Source organism: Catharus ustulatus, chromosome 28 (genome assembly GCF_009819885.2).
Source record: "Catharus ustulatus isolate bCatUst1 chromosome 28, bCatUst1.pri.v2, whole genome shotgun sequence".
Taxonomy (NCBI): domain Eukaryota; kingdom Metazoa; phylum Chordata; class Aves; order Passeriformes; family Turdidae; genus Catharus; species Catharus ustulatus.
In genome coordinates this window covers 6,703,525-6,722,802 of record NC_046248.1, presented here as the reverse complement: position 1 = coordinate 6,722,802, position 19,278 = coordinate 6,703,525, and the positions used below count along the sequence as shown (strand labels likewise).

Below are 19,278 nucleotides of genomic sequence, written 5' to 3'. Positions count from 1 at the left end.
CGGCCCCGCCGTCTGCCCCGCCCCCACGCACGCGGCACGCGCCCATTGGCGCGGCGGCCGGCCCCAGCCTCGCGCGCCAATCCCGCAGCGCGCGCGCGCCCATTGGGCCACGTCGGGGGAAGCCGGAAGCAGTCACGGCCGGGAGCCGCGGCCCCATTGGCCGAGAGCGCCGGGGGCGGGGCCGCGGCGGCCGGCCTGAGCGCGCGCGTGCTGGCATCACGCGTGCGCCCCCGCGCGCGCCTCACGGCCGCCGAGCCACGTGCGCTCCGCCTGCACCGCGTGCGCCCCCTGGCGGCCGAGAGGTGCCTCGCGGCCATGCCGCCACCAAAGCGCGCCCCCTTGCGGACCACGGCCCCAGAGTCCGCCCTGGCCCCGCGTCCGCTCGGCTCGGCCCCGCTTTGGGCTCGGCTCAGGTTCGGCTCGGGCTTGGCACGGCTCGGGCGGACTCAGCCGGGCCCGGCGCGTCCCCACATCCCTCCCTCTTCCGGGCTCCGCCCCTCCCATTGGCCTCTCCCCGTCGCGATGTGCCGATGGCTGCCGGCTCCCGCATCGTTCTGCGGTCCCCAGAGTGTGTCACGCAGGGTGCCGTGCTCTTCAGCTCACTCACAGTGAGCTCCTAGGGGCCCCAGCCCAGGAACAGACTCTGGTCTGCCATTCAGAAGCCACACCGAAGGGACAGCCTGGTTCACGAAATGCTTTATGACTGGGCAGTCCCCATCTGGCCCCGGCACACGTGGGACAACGATCCGAAATTACAAAAGGTTTACAAAGACGCGTCCCAGTCTCCCACAGTGGCCCGTCCTGGTGGCAGCAAGTGTCAGCATCAGCTTCCAAACTAGCACCTCCCCAAGGCAGACAGCTCGGGCCCCAGCAGCTCTTTGGCAGCTTTTTACATTTTAGCACTTTGATATTGTTTCAATAAAGTTTGTTTTTAAAAAGTCAACATAAAAAAACTTATTCCCTTGCCTGAACAGGCAACGCTCAGCACCACCCAGCTGGGCCCAATGCAGGTCCATGACTCGGTGTGCACAGTCCTTGGCACGAGGCAGAGCAGGGACCGCGGTGCCCTCAGCAGCTCCTCACTGCTTGGCACGCTCCGAAGTCCATCCAGCCGGTGGATCTGGGGTGCACAGCACCCCGCTCAGTTCATGAACTGGGTGTAACCCTCTGCCCCTGTGACAATGACGTCCATCCAGATGCGCATGGCCTCAGCTGACGGTGCCACCATGTAGTAGAGTCGGTCGTGGGTCTTGACACAGAAAGTGAGCGGAGGGTTGGGGCTCTGGAGAGGAGGATGAAATCAGCACTTTGTTCCCCTCTGAGCAGCAGTAATCCCCTCCTTGTCCCCCCACAAAGCCCCAGCACTGGGGTCCTGCCTTGGCACCATCACGGGCCATAGACCATTCCAGGAGCATCCCTGGCATGCACTGCCCTCCTCCCTCCTACCAACGTGACAGGGAACAATGCAGGAGGATGGAGATACCCACAGGGGCTCCCACCAGAGCAGTGGCAGTGCCCAGCTCTCACCTTTGCAGCACTGCGGAGGTGATCGTAGTAAACCTCTTCGATGGCTTGGAAGTAGATAACACCCTTCAGCTTTGTCTCATGTTTATCTGCCCAAGAGAGGGAACTGTTGTCGACTGCAGGTGATGGCATGGGGAGGAGACGCGAGGTGGCACAGGGACTCACCCACATAGTATGAGAGGGTGCGCTTCATGCGGTCAAAGACAAACCAGCGCTTCTTCCAAGATTTGATCTTCCCGCCCATCTTGACCAGGTAGCCCTTGCACATCTTCTCCGTCAGGATGATGTGGTAGCAGGTGTCAACGTTGTGGCCTGAGGACTCGATGTGCAGCCGCAGGTTGAAATCCTCCTTGCGGATGGGGAGGTACCGTGTCAGGGGACGAGCCTGGAAAAGCAACACAGCCCTGCAAAGCCCACGGGTGGCAACAAGAGCTCTGTCCCCGTGCTGTGAGCTGGGACATCAGCAGCAAGCTGGGTGTGCCTCACTGTCCAGGCTGGGAGAGGGGGATGGCAGCCCCCCTCACACCTGTGAGAAGTGCTTCTCTCGCAGTTTGACTTCCTTCTCCACCAGTTTCTGCCTCCGCGCAGTCTCGTCCTGCAGTCGGCGTTCCAGCTGCTCCCGGCGCCAGCGCTCATCCTCCAGCGCCTGCTGACGCAGCTCCATTTCCCGCTCCTGCCAGCACGCACAGGCACTCAGCCCCAAGGACTGGAGACCTGCCTGCCAACCAGCTGTGGTGCTGGTGCCCCCACTCACCCGGGACTCCATCAACCGCGACTTCTCCTCGTGTGCCTCCTTCAGCATCTTCTCCATCTCCTCAATCTTCCCTGTCTCCATCCCGCTGGCACTGAAAAACAGCCACAGCTGCTGCCCCAGCAGGAAGGACCTTGAGCCAGCGGCACACCAGCAGAGCAGGCTGTCCCCTGGCCATGGGAGCTGGCCCCAGGGTTACCTGGAAATGTTGTCAGGTGAGCAGGCGGAGTTGTTGCCAATGGAGATGCTGGTCTCCATGCTGTCTGAGCTCTCCAGGCTGAGTGTGTCGTACGCATGGTCCAGCTCCTCGGACCGGGGCCCAGCACCATGGGGACGGTGGTGGTGGAGGATGGAGTGGTGCACGAGCCGGGGGAAGGCAGTGGGGAAGGGGGGCTGCCCATGCAGGGCTTCCCACTGGGACTGCGCCTCAGCAGCCGCTTTCTGCTTCAGCTCTGCCAGGCGCCGTTTCTGCTCCTCAATCACCTGCCGACCTGTGCCATGCAAAGATGATGTCAAGTTAAATGTGCCACATTCAGAACTGCATCATGGTGGACGAGGGAGTGGCACACTACAGGCACTGCTAGAGCCACAAATGCATGGTAGGGGCTGCTGTCACAACTCTCTGGCAAGCACCACAATCTGTCTGGAAAGGAGCACATGCACCAGGCTGGTAGGAGCAAGCTGGGAGAAGCATTAGTGGGTTAGGGATGCACAGGGTTGTCTCTAAGCAGACGCTGAGATGCACCTGGGGTCCTGGACTGGTCGGGCCCCTCTTATGTATGGCAGAAGGTGCCAGCAAACAGCCATGCTGCTGCCTCTGGGCTGCTCTAGGCAGTCCAAGTCACCCCACGTCTCTACCTGGTAGATTGCCCGGTTGCAAGGGCTCTGCTGGGAGAAGCTTGGCTGAAGATGGGCCATCAGGTGGAGGGGTCAGGAGGAAAGAGGGGGGAAAAGCAAGAGACCATGAGAGAGGCACTGCTGGAGCATTGCTGCTGTTGCCACTCTTGGCTAGGCTCCCTTCTCCATTGCCCAAGTGGCAGCAGGGAGAGCGTCTCCTGAAGTCCCACCACCCCACAGAGCCAGGATGCAGAGCCAGAGCTCACCCTTCTGCTGCAGGGCCAGCTGGCGCTTGGTCTCGATGTCCTGCAGCGTGGCCACCAGGTTGCGGGACAGGCTGCCCGCTGGGCTTGGGGGGCCCTGGGCAGGACAGCAGGTGGTCAGCTGCAAGGATGGGGATGGAGGCTGGCACCAGGCAAGTGTGAGCCATGGCCAGGGTGCCTGGGTCCCCATGGCAGCCATACCTTGGGTGAGGGGCTGCGCTCCAGCATGGAGAGGTTGATCTGCGAGGATGAAGGGGTCCCACTCTTCATCCGAGGGGTGAGGACACCTGCACCACCCTCTGTTTTTGCACGATAGACCTAAACACAGAGACAGAGATGTGAGAGAGACATGGGGGAACTGCAAAAGTCCCCCTGGACAGATGGCTCCCCAGATCTTGCTGTGTTGGTGCCATCCTGGCAGGGATTGCAGACCAAGAGGAGGCAGACATTGCCTCCCTAAGCCACAGGTCTGCTTTGCCTTTGCCCGCTGTGGCAGCCAGGGCCCTGGTAGCACTCAGGGTCCATAGGAACGTCCCCACATTGCCCCACTTTTGCCACAACCAGTGGCCCCAAAGCTTGAGCCTTGGCAGCTGGGACCCAGGATTACCTGGAGAGCCTTGTGAGAGGAGTGAGCTTTAGCTGGAAGTGGAGGAGGGGAAGAAGGAGGAGAGACAGAGGAAGAGGAGGTCTCAAAGCCAGCCATAACCTCCTGGTACCACTTCTCTAAATCAAGAGCCGGGAGACACACAGGGCCTCCCAACAGCTGCTGCTCCATCTGGAGAGAGAGGCTGCGTGAGAAAGGATGAAGGGCAAATGCAGCAAGAGGGACAGATACACAGAGAAGAGGTTGAAGCATCCCTGCCTATGCCTGCACCATTACCCCAGAACTTAACTGCAGTAACCCTGGGGATCCTGTGCACTCCCTGGCTAAGTCCCAGCAGCTGTAGGAGCCATTTGTTGCTCAAGAGAATGTGAGAACTGATCAAGCACCAAGACCCCTTGCCCTGGGGGCAGTGGAGCAGCAGCAGGGGAAGGGGGCCTGCCCATGCAGGGCTTCTCACTGGGACTGCACCACAACAGCTGCTTTCTGCTTCAGCTCTGCAGCCACGGGTGTGTAGACTGTCAAGAGCCTCAGCTGTTGCTCAGCTCCCTCTGCAGCTCACCCCTTCCTGTGCATCTCCATCACCTCCCAGGGAGAGTGCAAGGGGCCAAAGGGAGGGAAACAGGGCACCAACCTCTGCAGAGACGAAGGGAGAAGGGAGAGATGGAAGAGGAGGAAGAGGAGGAGCACAGCCTGATGAAGAAGCCAGAGGGGTACAGCCCAGCAGGGAAGCAGCAGGGGTGTGGAGGCTGCCCAGGATACCCGAGAGTTGCTCAACGGTCACGTACTGGGCAGAGAGAAGCAGATTAAACCAGGATAAGAGCTAGGGCAAGCAGGCACAGAGGAATGAGCAGACAGCTCTAACCCCCATAGGAAGGTTCATTGTCCTGGGACGAAAATCAACTGGTGGTGGAGCCACCCTGGTGCTGGGCACTGGGTCAAGCCTGCTCTGAATCCTCCTTGCTTGAGATGAGCAGCCAGGACTGCATCCAACAGACAAAGGGCCACCCCTCCCACTGCTGGGCACCCACTCTGCTCCCAAACCCTGCCACCACATCCAGAGCAGACAAGAAGTGCACCCCAGCAAGGAGACTGGGCAGCTTGAGCCTGTGCTCTCCACTCAGCTGTAGCCAGACAAGTGCCCTGACCCCAGAGAGATGTGGGCTCCAAGCACCAGGGCACACAGGGAGGCTGCACATCTGCAGCTTCCTCACTGCCTGGGATGCTGCAGGCAACCCGAGGGAGCAAACCCGAGCATGCTCTGGGGCAGGTACCTCATCGGCTGCGGGAGCTACAGCAAGCAAGAAAGAGCGCTGAGCGGCAGCAGGGGCAGCAGCAGAAGCTTTAGCGTCCAGGCTGGGGCCATGTGCATTACTGCAGAACCTGAAAACGTCAGACAGCCTCATGTACTCCTAGAAATCCACGGCAAGGGAGAAGGAGAAGAGTTAGACCCATGTGCTGGCATCATGGCACTGACTCCCTCTGCATTCATGCCCCAACACTGCCTTCCCAGCCCTGCCCTGCTGCCCATGGTGTCCCCAGTGTGCAGCACCGTGCACCTTGGGGTGCTCAGACTGGGCTGGGGGTGATGGCACCCGTCTTGCTTCAGCCTTCAGTGCAGCTTTGCTGAGTGTCTACAAGGGGCAGGGATGTCCCTGGTCACTGGTCACAAATTCTCCCTAGTGCAACTGCACTGGATAAATGCACCTCAAGCTGTGCTGAGCCAGCTTAAAATCCACTTCCTTGTCCTTTCTGAACATGCCACAGCTGCGCTTATTTTGGGAAAGCCAGGCTAGCAGGACCCTACAGGATCCTGTCAGGAAGTGACCAGCCAGATGGGAAGCACTGAGCAAGGGGGAAGCCTGTGCCCCACACCACTGCACCAGGACTAAAACAGGAGGCAGCAGCAGGAACTGGGATGTTCAGCGGGCTCAGGAGAGCACCTGGAATCAGGGACTGAGTGTTAATGAGCACAGCTGCTAGAGAGCTATATGATAATTACTCTAGCCATGCTCCTGTGGGGCTGCCCTGCTGTCTGGGGGTGACATCAGTCCACAAAAGCAGTCTCAGCCAAGGAGGGGTAAGTGAGCAAGCACATGCAGCTAGTCCCTTTAGTTAGTTACCTCTTGTGCCTTGGGATAGGAGTAGGTGGCAGGAGAAGCTAAGGAGGCAGCTGCTGCTGGCAGGGGGCTCAGGGGCTTAGTTCCCTCCAACAGCTCATAAGGTTCTGAGATGTGGAGGGTCTCCTGTTGAAGGGTAAAGATCACGTAGGCAAGGTGGGCACAAATGGCAAAGTGGCAGCAGTAGGAGTCCCACTGCAAGCAGGCATGAGGGGACTCTGCCATCTTGTGCCTCTAGCAGCAGCAGGGCAGGCAGCACCACAGCCCCTGAGGGCATCATGGTCCTGGCTCCCTACTCAGAGCCACGAGCAGGGTAATGGGGCAACTCACTTCCACCTGAAAGTCCCCTGGACCAGCACCAAGACATCCCCACACTTGCTCTCCAGCAAGAATGGGACCCCAGGCAGTCCTGTCCTATGTGCTGTTCTATTGCATTTCTCTTCCTCCCTCCCAACCCCTCTGCAGCCAATGGAGAGACTCTGAGCAGCTGGAAGCACCCGGCTCTGGTCAGAAGGTACTTTGGAATGCAGGAAATGCTGCAGAGCAAAGCTGGTGGTGCACAGGGCTCGTCCTCAGTGATGACAGCAGCTTAGAAGAGCACCTCTAAACACCACAGCCCCCTCTACCCACTTACCTCTCGGAGAGCTGATGACATTTTAGGAAAGCTTCTGCCACCTGTGACGAGCTGGTATCGCCTCTCCAGAGACACGAGCTTCTCCTTCTCCTGCACATGGGATGACAGGTCAGAGGCAGCTGATGGTTAACGGGCACCCCATGGCCAGTCACCCCCAAGATCATCCTGCCTGCCAGCAACCTGTCAAGAGCTGGCATGATCTTGTCCCCCGCCTCGAGCACCCTCAGGAGCACACAATCACGGCATTACCTTCTGCAGGAGCTGCAGGATGCTGCTTCGCTCCCTGGCCAGGCGCTCAGCCTCCTGGGCACTCTGAAGCTGAATCTGGGCAGCCTGGGCATCCAGGGCAGCCACCCGCTCCTGGGGAGCAGGCAGCAGAGATGAGCTGGCTGCTGGTGAGCCATGGGATGCAGCCTGGCCATGCCAGACCCACAGGGCACAGCCCAGCCACGCTGGCCCTGCTGCTCCTCCATGCCTACCTTCCTGCGGGCAATGCTGCGCTGGCACTCAGCCTGGCTCTGCAGGAGCTGCTGGCCTCGTGCCTCGCGCTCCTCTTCCAGGTGGCTCTCTCGCTCCAGCTGCTGGAACTCCAGGTCCTCAAACAGCTTGGCCTCCGTCTCCAGTGCCTCTGCCTCCTTTGAACACATAAGAGCACTGTGAGTGAATCAGTCCCACTGGATGGGTGCCTCTGCATCCTGCAGGCATGTCTCCCACAGCAAAACCTCCTGCCATGCCTCCACATCCTACTGGTGCTGGCCAGGAACAACAGCTGGTGGCCAAGCCTATCCTGTGTGCCTGGTGTGGGCAGGCAGGCAGTTTTGCCTTCTGCTGGGCACCAGAAACATGAGAGATGCTGACAGGAGAGTCTGCTGTCAGAAAGTGGCAATGGAGACACCCAGGACGGAGCAGTCACCCCCATGAGATGAGCTTGCCACAGCCAGGGGTTTCACTAGCCCTCAGAGACCAGCTGCCCCTGCTGAACCACATATGGGCTAAAGCCATGCCCTGACAGGAGCAGAACACCATTGTGCCAGCATAACCACCAACACACAACACTGTGTCACCAAGCCTGCAGGTGGCAAAGCCCAACAAACAAGCACCATGCTGGACAAACTCCTGCGTGTCCTTCCAGCCTTCATGCACCGACAGCACTCAGCTCCAGTGCCAGTGCCACCCCGGCAGCCACTGTGCCATGCAGCCCATGGCGATGTGCTTCACCCTGCTCCACGAGATGGGCACCCAGTGACACAGCACTGATGTGGTGGCTCCTGAGGGCTCCTGCACACACAGACTGCTCCATCACCCCCCTGCCCACCATACACCAGACCCTCATCCAGAATGTTAGTGCCTGGCCAGAGCAGGCTGTGGCAATGTGGATTTATCTGGGCAGGCACTAGCCATGGGCAGGGGAAAGTCAACCATTTCCGGAAAACACCAGATAATAGGAACAAATGCTGAAGACTAGCAGTAACATAGATCAACACCACTGTGTAAATAAACATTCTCAGGAAATAGCTGGAGGCAGCCAGATGAGGATGCAGCAGCTCCCAGGACTCCCCAGCCTGCCCTCCTCTGCAGGGTCCATGCTCGTGCCCTGCCCGGTCCCGAGCAGCTCTGCCGAGCCGGTCCCGAGGAGCTCTGCCGAGCCGGTCCCACGCCCCGGGCCCGGGCGAGCGGCAAGCTTACCAGGACGATGGTGCCCGGTGCCAGCCGCCTCCAGCCCGGGTGCGACGCTCCCAGTGCAGCCCCGGCTGGCAGGGAAGAGCTGGCCTAAGCTGGAGCGGAGGGAGGTGGGCCATGGTCCGGGAGGGGTGGGGGGAGACACTGACCCTTCGCATCTGCTCCTGCAATTGCTCCCGCATTGACTCGGGGCACTTATCAAGGTGGCTCTTCGACTCATGGTAAAGCGCCTGGAGTTGCTCTAGCTCCTTCCTTTCAGCATCAACCTTTGCCCTTTCCTGAATCAGGGGAGAACAAGACAAAACAAAAAAGAAGGAAAAGAAAAAGGGGAAAAAAAAAAAGAAAGGAGAGAGAAAACACACTTCTCAAATGGGCGCCATGCAGAAGCTGTGAGATAGAGAGGGGCTCAGCTGGAGACAGAGGGGCATCCTGGCAGCTACAGATGGAGAGATTAAGAGACACAGGAGCCAGGACCTGGCAGTGTTAGAGGGGTTACAGCCAACCCTTGACCTCAGCTTTGTGTTTCCAAAAACAAACTTGCAAGCAGCAAAAAGATCAATGCTGACAGCATGGTTCAAGTCATCCCAATCCTGCACACAGCTGCATCACAACAACCACAAACTGGCTTTGTTAACTGGTGACAGTTAGGAGCTGCAGGTCCTGAATGCAGCCTGAGGGCATAGACCACCTTCATCCATGAGAAGGAGAGGGTTGCCCGTGGGACAGCAGCGAAAACAGGAGGCTGTGGTTTGGTGAGGGATGCTCAGGCTGTGATGAGTTAGCAGCAGAGCAGACACTCCTGGGCCTGGGATGAGGGGCCTGGCCACAGGAGCAGTAAAATGGGACCAGCAACATGGGACTGGCACAGGGGAACCACCTCCCACAGGTCTGGCAGTACCATATGGGGACTTGGCATTGAGAAATGCTTGCTGCAAGGAACCCTGTGCTCCACACAGAGATGAGACATCATGAAAAGGGCTATGAGGGGACATGCTGGTGGGGTGGCAAGGCTGGTAAATGCAGGTGCCCCAGGAGAAGAGCAGTGGATTGCCTGGGGGCTCCTGAGCATGCAAAGATGTCAGAGGTGATAGCAGAGTTTAGAGCAGGCAGTGTTAGTGCAAGGAGTGCAGATGGGTTAGGAAAGTGGGTGGTTAGGTCAGCAGAGAGGCTGGGAGAGGGCTTTCCCTGCGCTCCTCTCCTGGCTCTGCATGAGGCTGTCCCTGGCTACAGAAGATGCCTACAAAGGGCTGAAAGACCAAAACCAGAACAAAACCCCCGAATGGCCACCCTGCCAGGCCACAGGTACCCCGACAGCCCTGGCACCCCCAGCCATGGGGCTGGCCAGACCATGAGGGATGCTGATGCCACGTCACTGTGGCACAGAGCTGCTGCTGGGACCTTGGCATAGGCTGTACAAGGATGATGGCCTCAGGCAGCAGGGAACTGAATCCCAGCAGGGAACTGAATCCCAGTAGGGAACTGAATCCCAGCAGCTCTCCAAGGCCATGCCACATTGCCTGCAAGGCTGTGGGATAGCCAGCAACCAACAGCTGGGACAAACATGCCACACACACGGTGTCATGGGTGCCTTCAGACCATAACTGCACCACAGACAACATCAGGAGCAAGGGGGCCAGGACCCCCTCCTAAAGCCACCAAGTTAAACACCTGCAGTGGTTTCCCAGCCACCTCCAGCAAGCTGAACACTACAGTAACAGCTGCCATCACACATGAAAGTGCAGCAGTGAGGTGACTTGCTGCAAGACGCAGTTCCCCAGCACGGGCAGGTAATGGGGGAGTGCCAAGGCCTCTGCTTCAGCACTACCCACTGCAGGCAGCAGCCATCACACCACAGTCTCCCTGCCAGAGCAACAGGCAGCAGCTGAAATGCCTCCTGAGCATTGGCCGTGCTCTCCTCCAGCAGGGCTGTTTGACCAAGCCCAGGGAGACAGATCCCCCCACAAGGCAAACCACAGGGGCTGCTCCCCAAAGCCTCTGCAGAGCCCAGGGTCTGGAGGACATGTCCGCAGGGGATGCTGCAGCATGAGGCGTTGCAGCACTGGCTGAGTGTGCCAGGGAGGGCATGGCACAGCTGGTGACAATGGGGACCTGCGACTGGGGTCACCTTGTCCCGCTCCTTGCGGATGCTGGCATCCAGGCTGGAGAGCTTCTCCTGCAGCTGCTGCACGGCTTCCTGCTCCTGCCGCAGCCGCACCACCTCTGCCTCCCGCTCACCCTGCAGCAGCGCCCGCTCCATCTCTGCCTGGACAGGCAAAGCAACGTCAGGATGCTGCTCCAGCTGGATCTAGCTCATACCTTTAGGATTCAGTGCTGACTGGTGAGGGCAGCAAGCAGCAGGGGACTCAGCAGTGCTCCCTGACCCCTCACCTCTCGCGATGTCTCCTGCAGCTGCTGCTCCAGCTCCTTGACACGGCCCTTCAGCTGGTCCAGGTGTCCAAGGACACTGGCACGCTCCTCCTCCAGCCGCTGCGCCTCCTTGGCCCGGGGGCCTGTCAGCTTCTCGTGCTGTGGAGAGGGCTGATTGGCATGGCACAGTGCAGCACGGCATTGTAATGGAACGGCACAGCTGTCCCCTTACCTCGTGGTGGGTACTCTCAGTGCTGCTGCACTCCTCCTTCAGGTTCTCCTCATCCAACCTCTCCAGGCTCTCCCTCTGCTGCAGCTCTTCAACAGCATGGTCCAGGGCCATGGCACCCCTGGGCACCCACTGGCCAGCATCTGTGTCACCAGCCAGGAGCCTGTGCACGTCACCTGGCTCCATGCCATCTGTCTTGGTGTACTCAGCACAGAGGTTCAGGATGGTCTCCAGGCGCTGCCGCTCCTGTGAGGAAGAACGGTCCCCATGAACACAGGCCGGCACGCTGGGATGGGCAGGCAGCATTACACAGCAGTGCAGCCAGCTCGACCCCACACCAGAGCCAGGCACACGATGTGCGGGAGTTTGAGAAACACTAATTACAGGCAGCAGTGCCAGTGCCGAGCGTCTCCGCTATTTCCAGGCAGTGACTCAGGCTGCCTGCGCCAGGCGTGAGTCAGGGCTGAGCAAACACGGCCCGGCGGCTTGGCTGGCAGAGACACGGCAAACCTCATCCAGGCAGATGCCACTTCCATTAAAACTCTGTCAGCCCTAAATATAGATGCAATGTCCACAGAGCCACGGCACCACCACCAGCAGATGGGCCCCGGCAGGGATGGGCAAGATGTGCAGTTTTGCAAAGGCACTGCCTTTTTGCTGGTAGCCCTAGGGCCACACCAGCCCCACCAACTTCCACAGGCTGCTGCAACTTGGGCGCTTTGTATTCCCAGAGAGCTGCTGAGCACTGATTGCTGCTCCTGGCTGTAATCCCCTCAGATAAGCCAGCAGCCTCGCAGCTGTGGCAAATCCCCAAGAGGCAAAGGCCAGATTTCAAAGCAGCAAATGACAACAGGTATTTGCAAAGAGGGTGTCCCACACTCCCATGTATCCCCTCCCAGCCCCAAGGCTCACCAGGCGCTCCATCTCCTGCTCCCGAACCCGCTCCTGCCGCTGCCGCCGATGGTACTCCAGCAATTCATCCTCGTTGTCGCTGATCTCAGTGATGCTGTTCTTGCGCTCCCGTGACCCCGCTGGCAGCCGAAGGTCCCCCAAAGGCTTCCTGGGGGAGCGGGGGCTCTGCCGGGGCGAGGGCACAGCTGGGGAGCCCAGCCCATACGCTGGGCTCAGGCAAGTACCGAAACTGGGACGGCGTGAGGGGCTCTCTGCCAGCATTGGGGGTGAGGGACCCCCAGCACCTTTCGACTCCTCTGGGCCCTTGCGCCGGACACGGGGGCTGCCAGGCACTTCCTTGCCCAGCCGGGGCTGTGAGGAGGGGGTGTCAGGGGCCACCCGGGGGCTGGCAGCCCGGCGTGACAAGGAGGGACTCAGGGGAGGCAGCTCCCGCATGCTCTCAATGTTCCTCCGGGCCACCCGGGGGCTCTCAGGGGGCTGCAGCCGGGCCTCTGGGGCTGCCTTGCTGGGGGGCTGCCGGCCGGGGGCCAGAGCGTCTCGTGGCTCCCGGAAGGGACTGGGGGGCCGCTCCTGCAGGGCCACCCGTGGCCGTGGCACCACCCTGGGCGTCAGCTGGGGGCTGCCCATCCGGTGGTCCCCGAGCCTGTCAGCTGGCCAAGGCTCACTAGAACCCCCGGCAGGAAGAGTGGGTGGCTGGACAGTGTGGTTGTAGCTGGAGGAGCGAAGAGGGAGGGGGGGCGGCACGGCGGGGCCCTGCTCTTGGCTGCTGAGTGAGGGGCTGGTGTAGCTACTGCTGCTGGCTGGGGAGGAGAGGGGAGAAAAGTTCTCATAGCTGGAGCCCCCTGAGGCAGCCCCAGGGCTGGCTGGAGGAGACAGGAGGCAGCGCCCACCCCCATTCACCACAGGGGAGAGGGCGGATCGGCCACAGGCAGGCGGCTTATGGATGCCCGGGGATGCAGACTCCTCCAGCACCAGCGAGTCCATAATGTCCTGCAGGTCCTTCTCGATGGAGCTGACAAGGGAGCTGTGGCTGTGACACCCACGCTCTGACAGCTGGCGGCCACCATTCACCAGGGCCTCTGATTCTGCAGGGAAACAAAGGAGCAGGCATCAGTGTGGTGTGACTGTGCCGCAGCCCCTGCCTGGGCTCACTCCGCACAGCCTTGCAGAGTCAGAGCTGGGTTGCAGCCCCTCTTTGCTGCACCCCGAGCCGCCTGAACCCTGCTGCCACCCTTTCCCACTCCCGCTGGGGAGCTGGGACAGGGAGGAGGCTGGAATCCTGCTAACCCCATCACCCAGGAGACAGAAACCTGAGAGGACAGCCCAGCCGCCCTCCCTTGTCGCAGCTCCCTGCTCCGCTCCCTGGAGAGCAGCTGCCCGCACCACCCACCGGCACCCACCACTCGCCCCTGCACACTCTGGCTTCCCGGCAAGGGGTCAGAGAAGCAATAGCCAAAAGCTGCTGACCTGCAGCGTGTCTGGACCTGCCACCATGCCGCCCACAGCCTCCCCAAACCTTGGCCAGGGTGCCCCTGCCCCGTCCTCCCTGTGCAGCACCGATGTGCCTGTCACTCAGGGGACCAGCGAATGGCAGGAGGCACAGAGCCCAGCCAGGACAGCGTGCCACCCAGGCTGCGTCATCCCCTGGCACCCAGCAACTCCCTCATGGCAACCAGCACTGCCTTCATGCCTGGAAAGATGTGCTGTGGCCCTGTCAGTGTGATCCCACCTAGTCCAAGGCAGAGAGTGAGCATGCAAAGCCCACATGGGATGCTGCATGGCTGCATGGCTCCTCGGCCATAGCACCTCCCCATGTCCCTCCCCCGTCCCCCAGCTGTAGGCATGCTGCCTTCCCAACACACACGTGGCATGGGAAGGCAGCCAAGCTCCTCTCCCCGTGCCAGGGTGTGCTGGTTGGGGCAGGGATAAGGGCTACCAGCCCAGGAGATTTGGACATCCCCGGGAAATGGGCACGGTACTGGCACCTGGCCCTTTGCCCCACGGACAGGCAGACACAGCAAGATAAGCTCATGAGATGAAGGACAGCAGTCAGAAGGATGGCCTTCACAGCCACAGCACAGCCACTCCAGCACATAAACACCCACTTTCAGGCAGCTGGGGGGGCTCCGACGGGCGATGGCTCTGCCATGGCCAGGCTGAACAGAAGTGAAAGCTGTGCCTTATTGCCCCCACAGCCAACCTCTCCGAGGTGATATCAATCATTAACAAATACCAGTGCAGCTGCCATACGATGCTGAGGGGATGGATGGCACACCACAGCCAGGTGTGAGCCCCATTCCTGAGTGCAACAGGGCAGGGCTGGGAGAGCACTGGGCACTGGGAAGGCTGATGGAATGGGTCAGGGAGTACCTCAGCATCTGGGACAAGGGGGGGTCACCTACTTCCTGGTAGCCCGTAGAGAGCCGATGGGCTTCTGCTCCCCGCTGGGATCATGCTCTTAATCCACTTGGCCTCAGCAGGGTGGTTGAAGCGGAGGAAGGTGGCCTGGCCCAGGCAGATGGTGCACCCTTGGGAGAGAGGAGAGAGGGTTCAGCTGCTAGCCGGCAGTATCAGAGTGGTGCCGGAGAGTACAGGGAGGCAGTCAGGCATTGCTGGCCCTCGGGAAGGGAGCAGGCTCCTGCTGTCAGCAGAGGCTTAGGGGGAGGCTGAAATCCAGGTCACTCCACAGCAGCTGCCGGCAGCGCATCTCAGGCGCAGGCACAGCTGGGGTCCCCGCGGGGGCCACGGGGGAGCTGGCGGCACTCCAGGGCTTGCGTGGCTGCCAGCTGCAGACAAGACAGCTCCTGTCCCTGCTTGCAAAGCGTCTCCTCTTGGCCCAAAGCAGCAACCTTCTTGGGGCAAGGCTGCCGAGCAGCCCCGAGGAGGAAGGCACCTCAGGAAGGGGAGCGGAGCTGTGGGCGCTCGCCCGTCCGTTCACCTGCTGCCCGTGGTGCCGGGGAGGCATGTGCTGGCAGTGGGGAGCATCAGGCGGCAGCAGGGCGGGTTGCTGCCGACACACCCCGCTTTGAAGCGCCTGCCAGGGCTCTGGGGAGAGGCTTGCTCCGTACCAACAGCCGCTGCTGAAAATCCTTCGCCGGAGGGGATGTGTTTTTTTGAGCACCCGTCAGCCCGGCTCGAAGCAAGGTGAGCGACAGGCAGTACAGACTAACTGCCATCGCCGACGCGGGGGCCCTGTCTGAGCACCAGGGCAGAGCACAGTCCTGCTAAGCCCGGCTCAACGAGGGCATCCTGCGTGCCAGGGGGCAGAGCCGACGCCCAGCCTAGCAATGGCTTTCCGAGAGAGAAGCATCACTGCCCTGTGCCTTCCCCACACGCCGGCACCAGTGGAGCCACAGGTCGCTCCGGCAAAGCGAGTAATCCCCGAACTGCACCAGGAGCGTCGGCCGGGCAGCCCCGCAGGTCATCCCGCCGTGGCCTTGCCCAGATGCTGTCCCTGCTCTGTCGTGTTCCTGCCTGTCCCCAGGGACAGGAGGATGGGCGGCTGGCCTGATCGCTGCCGCACCCCGCAGCCGACCACGGCCCTCGTTGCCATTGCGGGACCCCGCAGGACTCCGCGGGCCGTCGTGCCGGAGCCTTCCCCGGTGGCCACGTGGCTCCCATTGTCCCCGCGGGGCCGCCCGCGGCAGCGCCCACACGGGTGGGTCCCCCCTTCCCGGGAGGGACCGGGACAGGCGCGGGGGTCCCGCAGCGCCACCGCCTGCGGGGGGACACGGTGGCTCTGTGGCCCGCGGAGGAACGGGAGCGAACCCCCCCGCCCGGGGCTGACACGCGTGGTCCGCAGCCCCGCACTCACCTCGCCCTCGCCGCCGCCGCCGCCGCCCGGGCAGCGCCGCGCCGCCCCCGGGGAGGGGCGGGGGGCCGGGCCTCGCCCGCCCCGCCCGAGGGTCCTCCCCGGGAAGCGCCGCCGGGGCGGGGATGGCCTGGGAAGGACCCGAGGCTTTGTCCACGCTCCCTGGGAGCGGCCGTGGAGGGCCGGCCGCGTCCAAGCCCTGCAGCCACGCAGGCAGAGCGGACTGTCCCGGCAGCCACTCGTCGGGAGGACACCCAAGGTGTTTTCCTCGGTCATCTGCCTTACCTAAGTCGGCTCAGCATCTCCGCTGTTCTTCAAAGCCCGCCCGGGTGTCTCCCTTCCCACCTCATTGACACACGCAGCAAAGCCAGCTCTCAAACCGTGCCAGGACCTGGCAGGTTCCCACCGCAGAGCACAGCGGCCAGGAGTGTGCCAGCTGGGATACGCAGTTACTGGAGGCTCCTCAGACATCCCAGTACTCGACGGCACAACTCCACGGGCAAAGGCTCCAGTGAATCACAGCCTGTTCCTACCTTGGGTGAGGTGCGTGGGCCGCTGGAGTGGCACGCCATCGATGGCGCAGGCGTTGCCACAGGGGTGCAGGGTGAGCGTCCCTCGCACGTTCTCGATGTAGCAGTGCTGGGGTGCCAGCCCGGGGCCCTGCAGGATGATGTCTGTTGCAGCCGTGCCAATGGTTGTCCTCCCTGCCATCAGAGAGGGCGTCTCAGTGTCTGTGTCACCAGCGTGCCCATGGAGACCCCCTGGCACTCACCTTCCTCCAAGGGCAGGAGTGTGATGGCAGTGCTGAGGCGACCGCTGCCCAGGCTCACCAAATGTGGCTTCTCCGTCTGCACTTTCAGCCCCTTGCCCGTGTCGATCAGGTCCAGGGGGCTGCTCTGTAGGAGGAGAGGGAGGGATGCTCACAGCTCCCGCAGCTGCAGCCCGCTCCCCTGCACTGTCCACCTGGCTGAGCTGCTCCAAAATAGCCACACAGCCGGGGTCAATGCCCAGGCACAGCCACATGCCAGCGGGACTGTCCAGCAGCAAGACACAGCTCTCCTGCCTGTGCTACCTATCCCAGGAAGCAGAGGTGAGCTGCTGTGGGAGCTGGAGATCCGTGGGGCTTGGGCTGCATCTAAGAGGATCCGAGCTGCCAGCCACTTAGCTCAATGGGCTTTGCTGAGGATCCGGTAATAGGATTGGCTGAGACTGAGGAGGGCTCCTGTGTGCTCACCTGGATGACAGTCTGGACTCTGTGGGTTGAGCTGGTGGGGGTCCTGCCAGATGCCTCCATGGTACCTTCTTGGAGACGTCGGATGGCACTGGACACGGGCTGCCACAAAAAAACAAAATGGCAGTGCAAGTAACCACACTGGGCATGGCCTTTTATGTATGTTTACTGCACATCCCAGACAGCAGCCTGAGCACAAACCCTACCCATTGAAAACCAGCATTTGCCACAAAGAGGATTAATGCCCTGAGCTCCTGTCTTCATCATGTCAGCAGCTGCCTGAAGCCAGTGAGCATCCCTGCTTGCCAAGGCATGCATCCTACCTAGGCACACATCCCCATCCACCCGGGGAGACCCATGTGCCAGGGATCAGGACAAGACACAGTCCCAGAAGGAAAACCATACATGGGCACAGTTTTGGGAGCATGGTGTTGGAAATGCACGCTTTAAATGTCAAGAGCTGTGGGCAGCCAGACTCCAATGGCTGTCAGTGGAAAAGCACCCACAAGCACAGGTTCTGAGTGTCCCCAGCAACACCTGCCTGCCACCCATGGCACACCAGGGGACCCCTGTGCATGCCACAAGTGCCCAGCTCTGGCACCAGGCACATGCCTCTGCTCCCACACAGTGCAGCACAGTTCACAGTGCAGAAGCCCAGCTGAGTGTTCCATATCTCTGCCTATGTGGCCCACAGGCCCCTGGCCGGCAGGCAGGGCCACCACCCATGGAGTAGCCGCGCTGCCACACGTTCTCTGCGTGAGTGGGAGGCAACTCGAGGAGGAACAATTTCCGTCACCCGGCATTACGCCATGTCGGGATGCTCCGGGGATCTAAATTTACCATCTGCTGCTCCCCACATCCCTCCCTTCCGCCCTGGACTAGCTGACTGGGGCTTAACCCTTCCCGGGTAGCGTAGATGGGAAGCGCTCCATCGCCGTTACGAGATGCTGGTGGTCCAGGAGCCACCAGGAGGAGCCCAGGGCTCGGCTCTCGCCAGCATCGCCCACTGTCCCGCTGTCCCCCCGAGGGACCCCCCTGCTCGGCCAGCACTGGGCTCAGCTGCGGGGGCGAGTGAACGGCTATTACGCACTGTGGAAAAAATGAAATGCTGGAAAACACCAAGCGTGGGATCCAGGACTGGGATGAAGCCCGGCTGTCTCCTGCAACACCAGGACTGGCTGCCCCATAGCAAGGGCTCCGTGGGGACCACAGCTACACCATGTGGGATGGGGACAGCTCAGCTGGGGCAAGGGGGGGCGCAGAGATAAGGTATCCCGAGAGCAGTTCACGAGTGCTCACTGGCTGCCAAGGCAGGATCCCTGCTCTCCCTTACCTGCCACCTGGTCCTGGTGCCGAGCGGGACCCTCCGAGACAGGGTGCCCATGTTCCCCAGGCACTGGGGGGTCGCACTTCCCAGCATCTGGAGACCCCGCAGCCCAGCCGAGCCCCTGCCCCTCACTTACACCTACGTCCGCTCACAATGTTCAGGAAGGAGGAAAAGCCAGGAGGGGCCAGGCTGCTTCATAGGAAGGGAGCGGGGCCAGGGTGGGATCTTGCACCAGTGTTAACTCCTTCCCAGCACAGCTGAACTGGTGAGACCGAGTGAGAACCACGGAGGAACCCCATCCCGGCCACTTGGGGGATTGTCTCTGATTCCGCCCATCTCCTGCTGCCCAAACTCTCCACCCAGCAACCCCCAGTCCACAAGCAGCCCTGCCTGCCCACGAGCAGGAGGGTGACCCTGGCATCCCACCACTTCCCAGTGCCCCCAGTCCTGTAACACTGCCCTCCAACAGAGCCCCTCACCTGTCTCGCCAACACACAGGGACCGCCTGTGTCACCCCAGCCCGTCCTGCCGGGGATGCAGCCCCTCTCCAGCCGGCTCTGCTGTAGGAATGCGGGGCGGGAGCGCGGCCGCCCCAGCCGGCGCCCCACTGCTCGGACGGACAAGGCAGCCTTTCTTCTCCGGCCGCCGCCTGCAGAACGCGCCGCTTGTTCCGCCGTGGGAAGCGGTGAAGGCAGCAAATGCCAAGGGGTCGGGCTCGGTTACCACCCAACAGCCCACGGTCCTCGTGCACTCTGTGCAGGCCTGCCTACTCAGCCCCAGCCTCCTGGAAGACAAAAGCCCCTTTCTTCACCTGGCACAGCCAAAAGCCTCACCTGGGAGGATACCCAGCCCCACAGATACAGGGCTCCTACTAATGCAGCGCAGGCTGCACACAGACATGCTGCCCCACTGTGCTCCTGGGGATCCCCTGCATCCCAGTGCCCACAGGCTGCAAATTGCCTGCCTGCCCCAAGCCCACAGGAAGGGCTGC

General features: G+C 61.5%; 1 protein-coding gene across 20 annotated transcripts; it reads right to left on the bottom strand.

Moving 5' to 3' along the window:
• Positions 1-680: 680 nt before the first annotated feature.
• Positions 681-19,064, bottom strand: PHLDB1 (pleckstrin homology like domain family B member 1). Of its 20 annotated transcripts, none has more exons than XM_033081669.2 (26): positions 18,767-19,064; positions 16,964-17,062; positions 16,502-16,625; positions 16,263-16,433; positions 14,321-14,446; positions 11,919-13,003; positions 11,010-11,252; positions 10,799-10,936; positions 10,536-10,673; positions 8,560-8,688; positions 7,210-7,365; positions 6,980-7,090; positions 6,731-6,820; positions 6,100-6,222; positions 5,251-5,388; positions 4,611-4,763; positions 3,983-4,150; positions 3,577-3,693; positions 3,379-3,496; positions 3,134-3,178; positions 2,475-2,766; positions 2,279-2,369; positions 2,051-2,197; positions 1,690-1,909; positions 1,528-1,613; positions 681-1,282 (listed from the first exon to the last, which is right to left on the bottom strand). In XM_033081669.2, exons 2-26 carry the CDS (start codon positions 17,021-17,023, stop codon positions 1,142-1,144), a joined length of 4,410 nt encoding a protein of 1,469 aa, XP_032937560.1. In that variant the 5' UTR covers positions 17,024-17,062; positions 18,767-19,064; the 3' UTR covers positions 681-1,141. The 20 variants fall into 20 exon arrangements, 19 of the variants coding, with proteins under 19 accessions (XP_032937560.1, XP_032937559.1, XP_032937556.1 ...); XM_033081668.2 differs by lacking the exons at positions 6,100-6,222; positions 18,767-19,064 and adding exons at positions 8,417-8,481; positions 18,294-18,539 and having other exon boundaries at positions 5,251-5,359; XM_033081665.2 differs by lacking the exon at positions 18,767-19,064 and adding an exon at positions 18,294-18,538 and having other exon boundaries at positions 3,379-3,472.
• Positions 19,065-19,278: the final 214 nt, after the last annotated feature.